Source organism: Salmo trutta, chromosome 18 (assembly GCF_901001165.1).
Source record: "Salmo trutta chromosome 18, fSalTru1.1, whole genome shotgun sequence".
NCBI classification, from domain to species: domain Eukaryota; kingdom Metazoa; phylum Chordata; class Actinopteri; order Salmoniformes; family Salmonidae; genus Salmo; species Salmo trutta.
Window position 1 is genome coordinate 22,254,592 of NC_042974.1, and position 16,791 is coordinate 22,271,382.

Sequence of the window (16,791 nt, forward strand, 5' to 3'; positions counted from 1 at the left end):
TGAGCCCCATCAACCACTGAGGGCCCATAAGCAGACAATTATAGTGCATTCAGATAACATTCAGACACCATCATCAATCAACACTCAATACCCCGTAATGACAAACACAAACTGGTTTTAGAGATTTTTGTAAAGTTAATAAAAATCAAAAACGGATATATCACATTTACATTTAAGTATTCAGACCCTTAACTCAGTACTTTGCTGAAGCACCTTTGGCAGCGGTTACAGCGTGGAGTCTTCTTGGGTATGATGCTACAAGCTTGGCACACCTGTATTTGGTGAGTTTCTCTCATTCTTCTCTGCAGATCCTCTCAAGCTCGAGGAGGTTGGATGGGGAGCATCGCTGCACAGCTATTTTCAGGTCTCTCCAAAGATGTTCGATTCGGTTCCATTCTGGGCTCTGGCTGGGCCATTCAAGGACATAAAGAGACTTGTCCTGAAGCCACTCCTGCATTGTCTTGGCTGTGTGCTTAGAGTCGTTGTCCTGTTGGAAGGTGAACCTTCGCTCCAGTCTGGGGTCCTGAGCACTCGAGCAGGTTTTCATCAAGGATCTGTCTGAACTTTGCTCCGTTCATCTTTCCCTCGATCCTGACTAGTCTCCCAGTCCCTGCTGCTAAAAAACATCCCCACAGCATGATGCTGCCAACACCATGCTTCACCGTAGTGATGGTGCCAGGTTTCATCCAGATGTGATGCTTCCCATTCAGGCCAAAGAGTTCAATCTTGGTTTCAACAGACTAGAGAATCTTGTTGCTCCATGGTATGAGTCTTTAGGTGCCTTTTGGCAAACTCCAAGCAGGCTGTCATGTGCCTTTTACTGAGGAGTGGCTTCCGTCTGGCCACTTTACCATAAAGGCCTGATTGGTGGAGTGCTGCAGAGATGGTTGTCCGTCTGAAAGGTTAGGACAACTCTGGAGCTCTGACAGAGTGACCATCGGGTTCTTGGTCACATCCCTGACCAAGGCCCATCTCCCCGATTGCTCAGTTTGGCCAGGCGGCCAGCTCTAGGAAGAATCTTAGTGGTTCCAAATTTCTTAGATGAGATAACCTTTCAGAAGGACAACCATCTCTGCAGAACTCCACCCATCAGGCCTTTATAGTAGAGTGGCCAGACGGAAGCCACTCCTCAGTAAGAGGCACATGACAGCCCGCTTGAAATTTGCCGAAAGGCACCTAAAGGACTCTCAGACCATGAGAAACAAGATTCTCTGATCTGATGAAACCAAGACTGAACTCTTTGGCCTGAATGCCAAGCGTCACGTCTGGAGGAAACCTGGCACCATCCCTACGGTGTAGCATAGTGGTGGCAGCATCATTCTGTGGGGATGTTTTTCAGCGGTAGGTATTGGGAGACTAGTCAGGATCGAGGGAAAGATGAACGGAGTGAAGTACAGAAAGATCCTGCTCAGGACCTCAGACTGGGGCGAAGGTTCACCTTCCAACAGGACAACAACCCTAAGCACACAGCCAAGACAACGCAGAACTGGCTTCGGGACAAGTCTTTGAATGTCCTTGAGTGGCCTAGCCAGAGCCTGGACTTGAACCCGATTGATACAGGTGTGCAAAGCTTGTAGCGTCATACCCAAGAAGACTCAAGGTTGTAATCTCTGTCAAAAGTGCTTCAACAAAGTACAGAGGAAATCTGAATACCTACGTAAAGTCTGAATACTTACGTAAATGTGATATTTCAGTTTTTTTATATGCAAAAATTTATAAAAACCTATTTTTACTTTGTCATTATAGGGCATTGTGTATAGATTGATGAGAGAAAAAAAAACATTTAATACATTTTAGAATAAGGCTGTAACGTAACATAATGTGGAAAAAGTCAAGGATTCTGAATACTTTTCAAATGTACTGTTTATCAATATCAAACGATATCAATATCATATTGAATAATTGATATTGGTTCCCACCATTAGTATTTTGTCAATTTACCTTGAAAAAAATGTCTAAGTATGATTTCTTCTGGGTTATGCGACTCTCCTAATGCCTTCTCCATGTCCTCATCTGAGGGAAATAAATATTCAAAGATAATAGTAATCCATCATCATCGTCATCATCATCAAAGGGAAATGGTACTTCATGTAATTAATCATACATAGGTCTTCCATGTAGTCTGGGTTTAACCCCATCATGGACTCATAGATGTCTTCTTGGCACCCGGGGTTTAGGGAATACTTCATGATGATATCTCGAGAGGAGTTGAACGTGGACTCGTACACATCCTCATCTTCTTCAGCCGAGATGGACTCATTGATATGAGACTTCAGCAGGTCAGCCGTCTCCTACATACGAGATATCGTGCACACAGTCTGTCTTCACTAATGATATGATTTCACAAAGTTACTACAATAAGATTTACCAGTGGCTGTTATTTGAAATCATTGTTGTGCAATCCAGAGCATTTTCCAAAATTGAGATCACACTAGAGAGATACAAGATAAACACATCCCTGAATGAATATACTAACAATGGACTTACCACAAAGTCGTCCATGAACTGTCTCAGGTCAGAGAAGCCGCTCCTCTCTGCCAGTGTATTTGGGTAGTCTCCATTCTTATTCATCACGCTGTAGGCCTGCAAGGCACCTGGACACTGTAGCAGGACTGTGGTAAGCTTCTTCAGCCCATACTTTGCAGCAAAATGAAGCAGAGTGGGAAGCTCCTGCTTTCGCTGATCTGAGTGACAAAAACAGTCAACTGTGATCTATTCCACTTGTTATGAACGTTCTTGAAGACTCAAAACCTTCAGGATATAAGTTGAACTTGATAAAAAAAGAAATGTTCCCAATTCACCTAGAACACAGAATATATTGACCTTTTGGACCTTGGATCATATCCCTGGATGTCAACATAACTCAATGGGGATAAGATTCTTGGACTCTTAGATAAAAAAATGTGGACATCATTTGATGGCATTTTTGGGTGATGTCCAGATAACATTTTTGGGTGATCAGTGGCCATGTCCCACATCACATTTTTGGATGTGCCAGATAAAAAATGTGGATGATTACAGCAGGTGAATGGTAGTTCATCGGTCAAATGAAAAAATCACATTTTGGGAACTTATTTTTCTCGTAGTGTCCCATTTATCCAATTTCATAACCATAACTGTCTGCTTTAGGATGGATTTATATACGTCCGACTGAACTAAGATGACTGTCAGAGTAAATGTAATATCACAATCTAATTAATTTAAGGCATAATCTGTAAAAGTTCCTGTAATTAAATGGTAATGCCGAGAATTTAATAAGAAAATAACTAATACAAGGCTTTTGGCCTTGCTTACTACAACTGTATTACACTGTCATAACCCAAATTGCAAGATTTGTTTTTCTTCATTGTTTATGTTTTAGTGTCTTTTGATTCTCAATATATAGGGAATTTCAATCAACCCCCTATTTTTAAATGGAATTGACCCCAACTCTGCATAGAGCCACTGTCTGTATTTTTTCCCCCATTAAAAAAAAAGCAAAAACAGTTGCGCTTTTCTGAAATAATTCCCTATTTCTTCTAAAATAAGTTGAAATTAAAATAACAAAATGTCTCCACTCATTATTGGATTTCAACATTGCAGAGCAAATTACATTTTTGTTAACTTAAGTTATTAAAACAAATAGCATGATCAAAATGACTAGCCAAGATAACTGCCAACAAATGCTTCTTATGAGCTTGATGCATCTTTTTACTGGAAATTTGGGCCACTCTCCAGCAGCAAACATATCTAATTATTCAATGTTTGAGGGGTGCCCTCCACCAACTGTTGTTTTCAGCTCTTGCCATAGGTTATGTATGTGATTCAGATCTAGACTCTTTGCTGACCACTCCAGAACAGTTCAGCGTTTCTTTTTTAACAATTCCAGGATGTTTTTGATGTGTTTTTGGGGTTCCTGCTGGAAGACCCACAACCTTCAACAGAGACAGTTTGCAGACATGGGTTGAACATTGCACTCCAAAACAACTTTTTACGCTGCTGCTACTCTCTGTTTATCATATATGCATAGTCACTTTAACTATACATTCCTGTACATACTACCTCAATTGGGCCGACCAACCAGTGCTCCCGCACATTGTCTAACCGGGCTATCTGCATTATGTCCCGCCACCCGCCAACCCCTCTTTTACTCTACTGCTACTCTCTGTTCATCATATATGCATAGTCACTTTAACCATATCTACATGTACATACTACCTCAATCAGCCTGACTAACCGGTGTCTGTATGTAGCCTCGCTACTTTTATAGCCTCACTACTGTATATAGCCTGTCTTTTCACTGTTGTTTTATTTCTTTACTTACCTATTGTTCACCTAATACCTTTTTTGCACTATTGGTTAGAGCCTGTAAGTAAGCATTTCACTGTAAAGTCTACACCTGTTGTATTCGGCGCACGTGACAAATAAACTTTGATTTGATTTGATAATCTGATGATCACATTCAAGGCTTTCAGTACCAGAGGCAGCAAAGCAACGCCACAGCATTATCGAACCTCCCCCATGTTTGATTGTAGGGTAGGTGCTTTTTTCTTTGATTAGTTGAATTGTTTGAGGAACTCCCTTTTACTCTCTTGTGAAACATCTACAACAATGTAGTATAAGTATTCACTAGAAACTAGCTAGCACATTGTTTTTCCTTACAACAAAAACACGCATAGCTGTGTCAATAGAACTGTTAGTGTGTAGACAAGCAAATGTATCATTCCATTATATTTTCTGGTCAAAATGTAAAGCACTTACATGCAGCCATATTGTCTTTCTCGATCTGTCTGATTCCAAACACATGAAGTCCACTTGCAGGAATCCTGCCTTTTAACGAGTCTGTCAGCATATTGTCAAGAGACTCTGTGGCACTGGATGTGATATTGAATGCCTAGAAACATAGAAATGAACAACACACTATTGAAGGAAAAATAATATGTTGTAAAGAATTTAAACATAAATGTTTTTTAGGTTTCCTTGAAGCTTTAGTCTGTGTGAAATGTAATGCAGCCTCCAACGAAAATGTAGACATTTGACATAACTGCAGGCAACAGGAGATGGCCTCTTTTGCCCTTTTAATTACAGCGTATTCGCCATATATTAGCGTTCAGTCAAACTGCACAAAAATGAAACCGAAACTTAAGTTTAGGCAGTAATTCCAACTGGTTAAGGTTAGGGTTAAGGTTTGGGATAGGGTTAAAACAGAAAAAACTAAAATAGCAAAACGAGTGTTTATCACTGGGATGGAACCCTTGATGCTTGGAGCCGTAGCTTGCATTTTAAGCCCATCCCCAGCACCTTAGCTTGTTGCAAGCCTAGTAAATGGTAACAGGGACTCGCATTTGTGGCACAAATCCCATTCAAGTCATGGTACCGATATTAGCGTTTTTCATACATCATGTTCAAATCAGCTAAAAGTGATTTTGTTGAGCTTCACAATGAATTTGAGATACTTTCGGATGATTTGGACAAAATTCTAATATCGGTACCAGGACTTGGATTTGGCACAAATTATAATATGTTAGCATTTGGAAACAGTGCCATGGAAACTAAAACAAAGCATGGATTGCTGTCAAACCTTGTCCATAGACTGCTTACAGGGGAAAGAAACCAATATGTCATTTTGTATTTTAGGTGAATTATCCCTTTCAAATTAATTATTTAGAGGGGTTGAAAACAAAATTTGTCAGTCTTCAGTATTGTGTTTTTACTCTATACTCAGCATTCTCACCTGACACATAAAGTCCATGGGAGCAGCTGCAAGTTCAAGGTAACGACTGACTTCTCCCATGGCTGTGTAGTATGTTACAGGCCTCAAACAGACTGGTGAGTCGTTGCCATGCAGAGTGAGTGACATCTCTCCTGCTGGCATATCTGGTAAAGATAACATTTACCTGGGTTAGCATTTTTTATCTACTGTACAGAATAGTGGCAGGCAAATCACTTCAAGTTATTCACATTGGTCAAAGAAATGTCCACAATAAGAATGTAATAGTGAAATAGAATAATAAGTGAAAGTGAAACAGAAGACTGGTCTAAATGTTCCTCTATAGTTTTGCGATCGAAAGTCTAAAGGTAGCCTACTTACCAGGCGCATTAACACTGATGGTGTATTCATTCTCCAAAATCGCTAAAACCCGTTTCGCCGCTAAATCTTTAGAGGAAAACTCCACCTCCATTTTCAATTGGTTGTCCAGTTTATTCGAAAAGATTATGAAAATAGTTGCATGGTCCTGTAAAACATGCACAGTCATCATGGAGACATCAGATACTGGAAGAAATTGTATTCTAGGCTTAATAGGAGTTTGCTAAAAAAAAAAACTGCAATTGCAAATAAAGTTGTTCTTGGCTGATTATAATTTGAGTGTAATTTAAGGGTGTGCTTCGATATGAATCAAGAAATAATCAGACAACTTCATACACCAAAAATGATAGTAACAAAGAGGCATGGTTGTCCAACACCATACACTCCAACAACTGTTACACTTATGACAGTATCATGTACATTGCCTTCAGAAAGTATTCTTCCCCCTTGACTTACTTTGTTGTGTTGCAGCCGGAATTAAAAATGTATGATTTTTTTTTTCTCACCCATCTACACACAATACCCAATAATGACAAAGTGAAAACATGTTTTTAGAAATGTTTCCAAATGTATTGAAAATGTGTATGTGTGTATGTGTATATATATATATATATATATATATATATACATACATACATACATACATACATACATACATACATACATACATACATACATACATACATACATACATACATGCATACATACATACAGTGGGGGAAAAAAGTATTTGATCCCCTGCTGATTTTGTACGTTTGCCCACTGACAAAGAAATGGTCAGTCTATAATTTTAATAGTAGGTTTATTTGAACAGTGAGAGACAGAATAACAACAACAAAAATCATGAAAAACGCATGTAAAAAATGTTATAAAATGATTAGCATTTTAATGAGGGAAATAAGTATTTGACCCCTCTGCAAAACATGACTTAGTACTTGGTGGCAAAACCTTTGTTGGCAATCACAGAGGTCAGACAGTTCTTGTAGTTGGCCACCAGGTTTGCACACATCTCAGGAGGGATTTTGTCCTACTCCTCTTTGCAGATCTTCTCCAAGTCATTAAGGTTTCGAGGCTGACGTTTGGCAACTCGAAACTTCAGCTCCCTCCACATATTTTCTATGGGATTAAGGTCTGGAGACTGGCTAGGCCACTCCAGGACCTTAATGTGCTTCTTCTTGAGCCACTCCTTTGTTGCCTTGGCCGTGTGTTTTGGGTCATTGTCATGCTGGAATACCCATCCACGACCCATTTTCAATGCCCTGGCTGAGGGAAGGAGGTTCTCACCCAAGATTTGACGGTACATGGCCCCGTCCATCGTCCCTTTGATGCGGTGAAGTTGTCCTGTCCCCTTAGCAGAAAAACACCCCCAAAGCATAATGTTTCCACCTCCATGTTTGATGGTGGAGATGGTGTTCTTGGGGTCATAGGCAGCATTCCTCCTCCTCCAAACACGGCGAGTTGAGTTGATGTCAAAGAGCTCCATTTTGGTCTCATCTGACCACAACACTTTCACCAGTTGTCCTCTGAGTCATTCAGATGTTCATTGGCAAACTTCAGACGGGCATGTATATGTATTCTTGAGCATGGGGACCTTGCGGGTGCTGCAGGATTTCAGTCCTTCACGGCGTAGTGTGTTACCAATTGTTTTCTTGGTGACTATGGTCCCAGCTGCCTTGAGATCATTGACAAGATCCTCCCGTGTAGTTCTGGGCTGATTCCTCACCGTTCTCATGATCATTGCAACTCCACGAGGTGAGATCTTGCATGGAGCCCCAGGCCGAGGGAGTTGACAGTTCTTTTGTGTTTCTTCCATTTGCGAATAATCGCCCCAAATGTTGTCACCTTCTCACCAAGCTGCTTGGCGATGGTCTTGTAGCCCATTCCAGCCTTGTGTAGGTCTACAATCTTTTCCCTGACATCCTTGGAGAGCTCTTTGGTCTTGGCCATGGTGGAGAGTTTGGAATCTGATTGATTGATTGCTTCTGTGGACAGGTGTATTTTTTATAGGTAACAAGCTGCGGTTAGGAGCACTCCCTTTAAGAGTGTGCTCCTAATCTCAGCTCGTTACCTGTATAAAAGACACCTGGGAGCCAGAAATCTTTCTGATTGAGAGGGGGTCAAATACTTATTTCCCTCATTAAAATGCAAATCAATTTATAACATTTCTGACATGCGTTTCTCTGGATATTTTTGTTGTTATTCTGTCTCTCACTGTTAAAATAAAGCTACCATTAAAAAAAAAAGCTACCATTAACCTGTTGGATCGGCGGATGAGGGCTAGGGCCATTCCCCCCAGAAATGTCCGGGAACTTGCAGGTGCCTTGGTGGAAGAGTGTGGTAATATCTCACAGCAAGAACTGGCAAATCTGGTCCAGTCAATGAGGAGGATATGCACTGCAGCACTTAATGCAGCTGGTGGCCACACCAGATACTGACTGTTACTTTTGATTTTGACCCCCCTTTGTTCAGGGACACATTATTCAATTTCTGTTAGTCACATGTCTGTGGAACTTGTTCAGTTTATGTCTCAGTTGTTGAATCTTGTTAGGTTCATACAAATATTTACACGTTAAGTTTGCTGACAGTAAACGCAGTTGACAGTGAGAGGACGTTTCTTTTTTTGCTGAGTTTATGTTTAGACTGTTGTTGTCCATGTTTGCTGTGTACTATGGAAAAGATTGCTTTCCTTTTCTTGGCACTTTGCCCAGTCATATTTAAGGTTAGAACTGCCTTTCTAGGGGTTCTGATGCTTCTAGCTTGGAGTAAACAATGTTGATGAGATATCTACAGTATTTCACTTTTTAATGTGTATAGTAGTGCTTACTAGGTGTTGTCCAATCAATGTTGTAACCACCCCCTCTTCTAATTTGGGCTGATTAGAAAAAGCTGTTCAAAAGAGGACATTGTATTATAATTTCTTTTGTACTGCCTGATGAAGGCCATGCAGCCGAAACGCGTCAGATCTTTAAAACTTTGTTTCTATTGAACATGCCATACAAATAAAGACATTTCAATTAATTATATGAAGAGTGCCTTGGTCCTCCTTTCTTTTTGATGACCAATTTACCCCTTTTACCAAAGAGCACCTTCTGTCCACCAAAATCTACTATTGTGTACCTCAGCAGCGCTTCCCTTCCTCTTCTATTTCTTCTACAAGTTAATCCATTTTAAATTCAGTCTGCAAAACTACAAATGTGGAAATAATCAAGGGTTCTGAACACTTTCTAAAGGCACTGTACTGGTTATGTACCATTAAACTTTCCTTATGCTGTGCTGTACAGAATAAATCTTTGAACTTTGTTCAGTGCCATTACAGCGTTGTCTATATAGTATATTAAGCAATTCTTACCCCACATAGAACTCTGTTTGGTTGTACAGTGAGGCAGGCGGGATATGTGGGGTTCGTTGCCTGGTTTGGGTGGACCTCTGTTCTCACATTGTCACTGTCATCCTGGACACACTCTGGTTCTGTCACTGACTCGTCCTCTATCCCCTCAGCTTTGGGGTTCTTGACCACAGGGATTTTTGCTTCTGTTTTTGCCATAGCTTCCACATCATGTTCAGCCTCTTCTGTATTACCTTTTGAATACAAAGTCAAAATAAAAACCTATCGGTAGGTCTCAGTTGAAAATTGTGAAATGGGTGAGTTTAATGAACTGAAAGTTTAGCCTGTAAGTTCACAACTAGATGGTACATTGAGGGAAAAAAGTATTTGATCCCCTGCTGATTTTGTACGTTTGCCCACTGACAAAGAAATGATCAGTCTATAATTTTAATGGTAGGTTTATTTGAACAGTGAGAGACAGAATAACAACAAAAAAATCATGAAAAACGCATGTCAAAAATGTTATAAATTGATTTGCATTTTAATGAGGGAAATAAGTATTTGACCCCTCTGCAAAACATGCCTTAGTACTTGGTGGCAAAACCCTTGTTGGCAATCAGAGGTCAGACGTTTCTTGTAGTTGGCCACCAGGTTTGCACACATCTCAGGAGGGATTTTGTCCCACTCCTCTTTGCAGATCTTCTCCAAGTCATTAAGGTTTCGAGGCTGACGTTTGGCAACTCAAACCTTCAGCTCCCTCCACAGATTTTCTATGGGATTAAGGTCTGGAGACTGGCTAGGCCACTCCAGGACCTTAATGTGCTTCTTCTTGAGCCACTCCTTTGTTGCCTTGGCCGTCTGTTTTGGGTCATTGTCATGCTGGAATACCCATCCACGACCCATTTTCAATGCCCTGGCTGAGAGAAGGAGGTTCTCACCCAAGATTTGACGGTACATGGCCCCGTCCATCGTCCATTTGATGCGGTGAAGTTGTCCTGTCCCCTTAGCAGAAAAACGCCCCCAAAGCATAATGTTTCCACCTCCATGTTTGATGGTGGGGATAGTGTTCTTAGGGTCATAGGCAGCATTCCTCCTCCTCCAAACACGGCGAGTTGAGTTGATGCCAAAGAGCTCCATTTTGGTCTCATCTGAACTCAACACTTTCACCCAGTTGTCCTCTGAATCATTCAGATGTTCATTGGCAAACTTCAGACGGGCATGTATATGTGCTTTCTTGAGCAGGGGGACCTTGCGGGCGCTGCAGGATTTCAGTCCTTCACGGCGTAGTGTGTTGCCAATTGTTTTCTTGGTGACTATGGTCCCAGCTGCCTTGAGATCATTGACAAGATCCTCCCGTGTAGTTCTGGGCAGATTCCTCACCGTTCTCATGATCATTGCAACTCCACGAGGTGAGATCTTGCATGGAGCACCAGGCCCGAGGGAGATTCACAGTTCTTTTGTGTTTCTTCCATTTGCGAATAATCGCGCCAACTGTTGTCACCTTCTCACCAAGCTGCTTGGCGATGGTCTTGTAGCCCATTCCAGCCTTGTGTAGGTCTACAATCTTGTCCCTGACATCCTTGGAGAGTTCTTTGGTCTTGGCCATGGTGGAGAGTTTGGAATCTGATTGATTGATTGCTTCTGTGGACAGGTGTCTTTTATACAGGTAACAAGCTGAGATTAGGAGCACTCCCTTTAAGAGTGTGCTCCTAATCTCAGCTCATTACCTGTATAAAAGACACCTGGGAGCCAGAAATCTTTCTGATTGAGAGGGGGTCAAATACTTATTTCCCTCATTAAAATGCAAATCAATTTATAACATTTTTGACATGCGTTTTTCATGATTTGTTTTGTTGTTATTCTGTCTCTCACTGTTCAAATAAACCTACCATTAAAATTATAGACTGATCATTTCTTTGTCAGTGGGCAAACGTACAAAATCAGCAGGGGATCAAATACTTTTTCCCCTTACTGTATGTAATTCTCTGAGTATAATTCAATAATGGTTACATGCACTTTAAACAGAGAAACAAAAACCCAAACGTAAACTTATGTCTGAATGTTATGAGAATCTGGCTATATCTGGCTCCCGAGTGGCACAGCAGTCTAAGGCACTGCAGCTCAGTGCTAGAGGTGTCACTACGGACACCCTAGTTCAAATACAGGCTGTTTCACAACCGGCTGTGATTGGGAGTCCCGTAGGGCAGTGCACAATTGGCCCAGCATTGTCTGGGTTTGGCCGGTGTAAGCCGTCATTGTAAATAAGAATTTGTTCTCAACTGATAATAAAACTTAGTATACTTTCCCCAAACTTTATAAGGGTATTATAGTGAACATACTGTCAGCAATGGATTGTAGAATGGTGGAGATGTAGAGAGCAGGTTCATCTTCAGGATAAAGTTTTCTCCAGCTCTGCCAGTCCTCAAACCATTCAGTCGATATGTCACCCTCTGACATTCCACACAACAGCGCCACCACTCTGTGTGGAGGGTGTAAGAGTCTCTGAAAAGTGCCTAGGACTTCAGGGTCATCTAGAATGTCTAGGATTGCGGCTGTCAGTAACAGCACAATGCATTTACTATTATGGAAAATGTTGAAGTCAAATCCATGTAGCTGATCAGCACAGTCAACTGCATACAATACGATAGACCTCTTGGGAAACTTCCGTGAAGACTTCAAGATTTTCTGCAGATACGTTGCCCATTCCTGAGCCTCGCTAGAATGGACAATCAACAGCTCGCACGTGGAGTGGAATCCAGACATTGCTGGAAGACAAATTATGGGATTTAATTCTATTTTATCAATTAGTTATTAAAAGATCTATAACTTTTATAAACATAACTGTATTTAATATGCCTACATTTATATCCAATTATCTTTATAGTTATTTTTTTCTCTTGAGAAAAAGAAAAGTCAGGGTATTAATGCTGGGGTTATGCTAAACATTGCACTTAAACTGTACACGAGGCCAAGTGTCCAAAACAGCCTGAGCTATGAGATTTCAAGGTTACTGGGGTTAGCAGAATGAATAGGCATGCTGTTTGAGATGTCAACACTGAGTACAGTCCATACGGAGCTGAACAATAATTGACCAGAGTCAACATTGATCGGAGTAATTTGTTGTAACTCATTACGGTACTTTATCAAGCCAAGTTCATCCCTGTAAACCTAAAAGTTAAAGAAACAGCATATGTATAGCTTCTTTATTGTCAGAAACCACTACATTCATAGAATTAAGAAACATGTTTCATTTGTTTGAACCAACATATCCACAATCATAAATGTGCTTCAATCATAATGTACAGAAATTGTTTTGTAAAGCTTTTGCTGAGATGACGTGCAAAAACATGTCACCAATGCTAACTAACTACAGGAAGAGTAAAACACTAACTTCCTTATTTTTAAAAGCAAATCTGTAAATGGTTTAACATTCAGTCAAACTACAAAAAAGCAATTTTAACAGATTCTTGAAACATTTTTAGGTGTATGTCATATTTAAGTTTCTCAATGAAAACATTAATTAAAACCAAACCCCTCTTTCTTCCCCACTGAATTGTTGATTGACCAACAATAGGTTCTACAGTGTGCAGTGAGTGCTTATAGTATCGGTTTATACAATTAGAAACATTTGTATATTGTTGTCAGGCTAACATCGGACAAAAAAGAAAGCCATTTAAGACGTCAACAAGTTCACTTCTTACCCGTTTCTGAAGACGAGACAACTCTATCCATTGTGAAGTTTGAGAACAGTTGCATCAACTCCCCCCACAGCACAAAACATCTGTCCTCGTCAATGGCTGTCCTTACTTTTTGGAGTTAAGCCCTTCTTCCCTGCTGAATTTAGGCTCTTCGCATGAACAGCTTTCACAAACTAACCCCCTGCGCTGTCATATTAATAGAAACAGTTTCCTGATGTTGAGTGGTATGGTGTCACTTCCTAAAACAGTTGCAGCAGTGAGACATTCCCCTGAGAGGAGTGTGAAAGAAATACAGACTGTATCCTGTAGTAATTTGTGTAGACATGAACTAGTGCTTGCGACATGAGTCATCTCTTCTCACAAAGTTTGATTCGTACCAACAAAAACTAAAACAAACCTCAAGTCAAAACAATAATGATAGAGCAAACATACGAAGACCACAAAATAGTCATTGTATTTGACACCACCAATAACACACACACACACACACACACACACACACACACACACACACACACACACACACACACACACATGCACACCTGATAGTTGTTACATGTTCCTTTTTTCACTTCCTCACAGATTAAAATTAGTGCTTTTCAATGTCAACCTGAAAATACGACAAAAAGCATGTCAAAGACTGAGGGCTCATGCAAGTTGACGGTATAGACATGTCTTGTGGTTCCACATCACTTACATATTAGACCAAAAGATGACCTCATCAAACAGCCTATTCAGTAAGCATTTATAAAAAAAAGAAAAAAGTTTGTAGTTCTATAGTTATGTGACTATATCGTCATGCATAAAGTATTCACGGCAAAACCACATTACAACACTCATAAGCACCTCTCAGAAGAACCTCTCCCTCAATGTAATCAAGACAAAGGAGATTGTGGACTACAGGAAAAGGAAGACCGAGCACTCCGCCATTCTTAACGATGGGGTTGTAGTGGAGCAGGTTGAGAGCTTCAAGATCCTTGGCGTCCACATCACCAACAAACTAACATGGTCCAAGCACACCAAGACAGTCGTGAAGAGGGCACTACAAAACCTATCCCCCCTCAGGAGACTGAAAAGATTTAGCATGGGTCTTCAGATCCTCAAAAGGTTCTACAGTTCCACCATCGAGAGCATATTGACGGTTTGCATCACCACCTGGTATGGCAACTGCTCAGCCTCTGACCGCAAGGCACTACAGAGGGTAGTGCATACAGCCCAGTACATCACTGGGTCCAAGCTTCCTGCCATCCAGGACCTCTATACCAGGCGGTGTCAGAGAAAGGCCCTACCCCACGGCAAGCGGTACCGGAGCGTCAAGTCTAGGTCCAAGAGGCTTCTAAACAGCTTCAACCCCTAAGCATAAGACTCCTGAACATCTAATCAAATGGCTACACAGACTATTTGCACTGCCCCCCCCTTTACACTGCTGCTACTCTCTGTTATTATCTATGCATAGTCACTTTAATAACTCCACCTACAAGTACATATTACCTCAATTACCTCGACTAACCGGTGCCCCCGCACATTGACTCTGTACCGGTACCTCCTGTTTATAGCCTCGCTATTGTTATTTTACTGCTGCTCTTTAATTATGTGTTACTTTTATTTCTTATTTTTTAAGGTATTTTCCTTAAAATTGCATTGTTGGTTAAGGGCTTGTAAGTAAGCATTTCACTGTAAGGTCTAGACCTGTTCTATTCGGCGCATGTGACAAATAACATTTTATTTCATTTTGATTTGATTTCCAGAACTTTATAGTGTATACATTGACACATTCCCAGAATAGGGCTAGTGATGCCACCAGAGGGCAGCACGTCATTACTGAATACAAACACTAACTCCAGCTCCAACTCCACACACACTCATAACTATCATTGATCAAAATCCAATTCTAGAGTTATATGAGACCGATACTTCCACTAGGTTTTGTACTTATCTAAAAATGAAATCAGTTGGTGCTCCAGCCATGAAATCATACTGCACTTCTCTTTTCCGTTTAATAGCAGATTGTGTGTGTGTGTGTGTGTGTGTGTGTGTGTGTGTGTGTGTGTGTGTGTGTGTGTGTGTGTGTACAGTACCAGTCAAAAGTTTGGACGCACCTACTCATTCAAGGGTTTTTCTTGATTTTTACTATTTTCAACATTGTAGAATAATAGTGAAGACATCAAAACTATGAAATAACACATATGGAATCATGTAGTAATAAAAAAAATGGTTAAACAAATCAAAATACATTTTACATTTGAGATTCTTCAAAGTAGCCATCTTTTGCACATTCTTGGCATTCTCTCAACCAGCTTCATGAGGAATGCTTTTCCTTCACTCTGCGGTCCAACTCATCCCAAACCATCTCAATTGGGTTGAGGTCGGGTGATTGTGGAGGACAGGTCATCTGATGCAGCACTCCATCACTCCATCATAGTTGTGATGTCTTCTCTATTATTCTACAATGTAGAAAATAGTACAAATAAAGAAAAACCCTTGAATGAGTAGGTATGTCCAAACTTTTGACTGGGACTGCATATATAATATGTTTTCCCCGAAAAGTATGTTGTCTTTTTAATAGTTCTAATAAACGCTCACTTCTGAAACTGCCTCTGAAGAGTCTGGTGATCCATGACCTGTCTCTAAGTACAATTTCCTGTGGAAAAAGTCCCCTAATTTCTTTTAACTCGGCCATTAGCTACCATAAGCATGACCGTACCTTTACCTTTTGTTTGGATTCCCTCAAAACCACTGTCTATTAAGTGGTTCAAGTCAAATCCCAGCAGCCTAAGTTTAATAAGAGCATATTTTGCTCCTATAGTTGAACCTTGTTATCCAATATCCTGTCTTTTATTCCTCAGTGAGTGTTCAGCACATGAGTTTGACCTTACCAGAGAGCCAGACTCCGTTCAGAGCAGGAGGCTGGGCCGACACTGCAGTATGTCAAAATACAAAAGTTCATTGTTTTTTAAATCTAGACTTTTTTAAAAGTATACTTCTGGACCATTGTTCTGTCAAGAAAACGTAAAAAAAACTACCAAAATTCAATATCTCTACAGATGCATTTCAGCGAGCTCAGAATTTGTACATTCTTTGATTTGAACCCAATTGTCAAGAGCATGATGAATCTGTGTGAAGTGTCAGTAAATAGTATCCTTGACTTTGTACTCCTCTGCATGTACTGTGTCAATGAAACAATACCAGCCATTGTCAATACTTCCCATTTGTCTTTTCCCTTCCAAACTGTTTCCACTGTATTGACCTCAACCCTGTAGTACCTGATATCCAGTAAGTTGACCTTGCAGTGTCAAATTTCTATTGAGAGAAGAAATCATTTAAAGGTTGAATATTTGAGTGTCGGGAATCATGCCTAGTCTACTATAGGGAAATCTGTTTTTCAGCTCAGTTGAATGCTTGGATATCGCATCATTTATAATTTGACAAAATTATAGAAAAGGTGTGACCCATATAATTATAACCCTGGCCACTGTCATTCTCAACAAAAGTTATACTTGTGCCATGTGTGCGTGTTCATAAACAGTGCAAATATTCAACCGCCATGAATATAAGGCAGCTTCTCTATCTGAAAATCTTCCCGTCATCTCCCTGGGATATGTTTAACCTCTCATCTCAAAGATATGATTGGGATTTGAAGTGATATCTTGAAATATTCTTAAATGAATTTAACTTTATCAGAAATGGGACATAATGTGTTG

The 16,791-nt window shown here is 40.4% G+C and overlaps 1 protein-coding gene across 1 annotated transcript in view; it reads right to left on the reverse strand.

The window, feature by feature from the left end:
• LOC115153012 (phosphoinositide 3-kinase adapter protein 1) overlaps nucleotides 1-13,363 on the reverse strand; it is a 28,353-nt gene extending 14,990 nt beyond the window's left edge. The window contains exons 1-9 of the mRNA XM_029698011.1: nucleotides 13,094-13,363; nucleotides 11,732-12,157; nucleotides 9,417-9,646; nucleotides 6,071-6,215; nucleotides 5,714-5,856; nucleotides 4,741-4,873; nucleotides 2,488-2,684; nucleotides 2,105-2,291; nucleotides 1,942-2,013 (exon numbers count right to left, since the gene is read on the reverse strand). Coding sequence (XP_029553871.1) covers nucleotides 1,942-2,013; nucleotides 2,105-2,291; nucleotides 2,488-2,684; nucleotides 4,741-4,873; nucleotides 5,714-5,856; nucleotides 6,071-6,215; nucleotides 9,417-9,646; nucleotides 11,732-12,157; nucleotides 13,094-13,148 — 1,588 coding nt within the window. The 5' untranslated portion in view covers nucleotides 13,149-13,363. The remainder of the gene's footprint in view (nucleotides 1-1,941; nucleotides 2,014-2,104; nucleotides 2,292-2,487; nucleotides 2,685-4,740; nucleotides 4,874-5,713; nucleotides 5,857-6,070; nucleotides 6,216-9,416; nucleotides 9,647-11,731; nucleotides 12,158-13,093) is intronic.
• Between the last annotated feature and the right edge of the window lie 3,428 nt (nucleotides 13,364-16,791).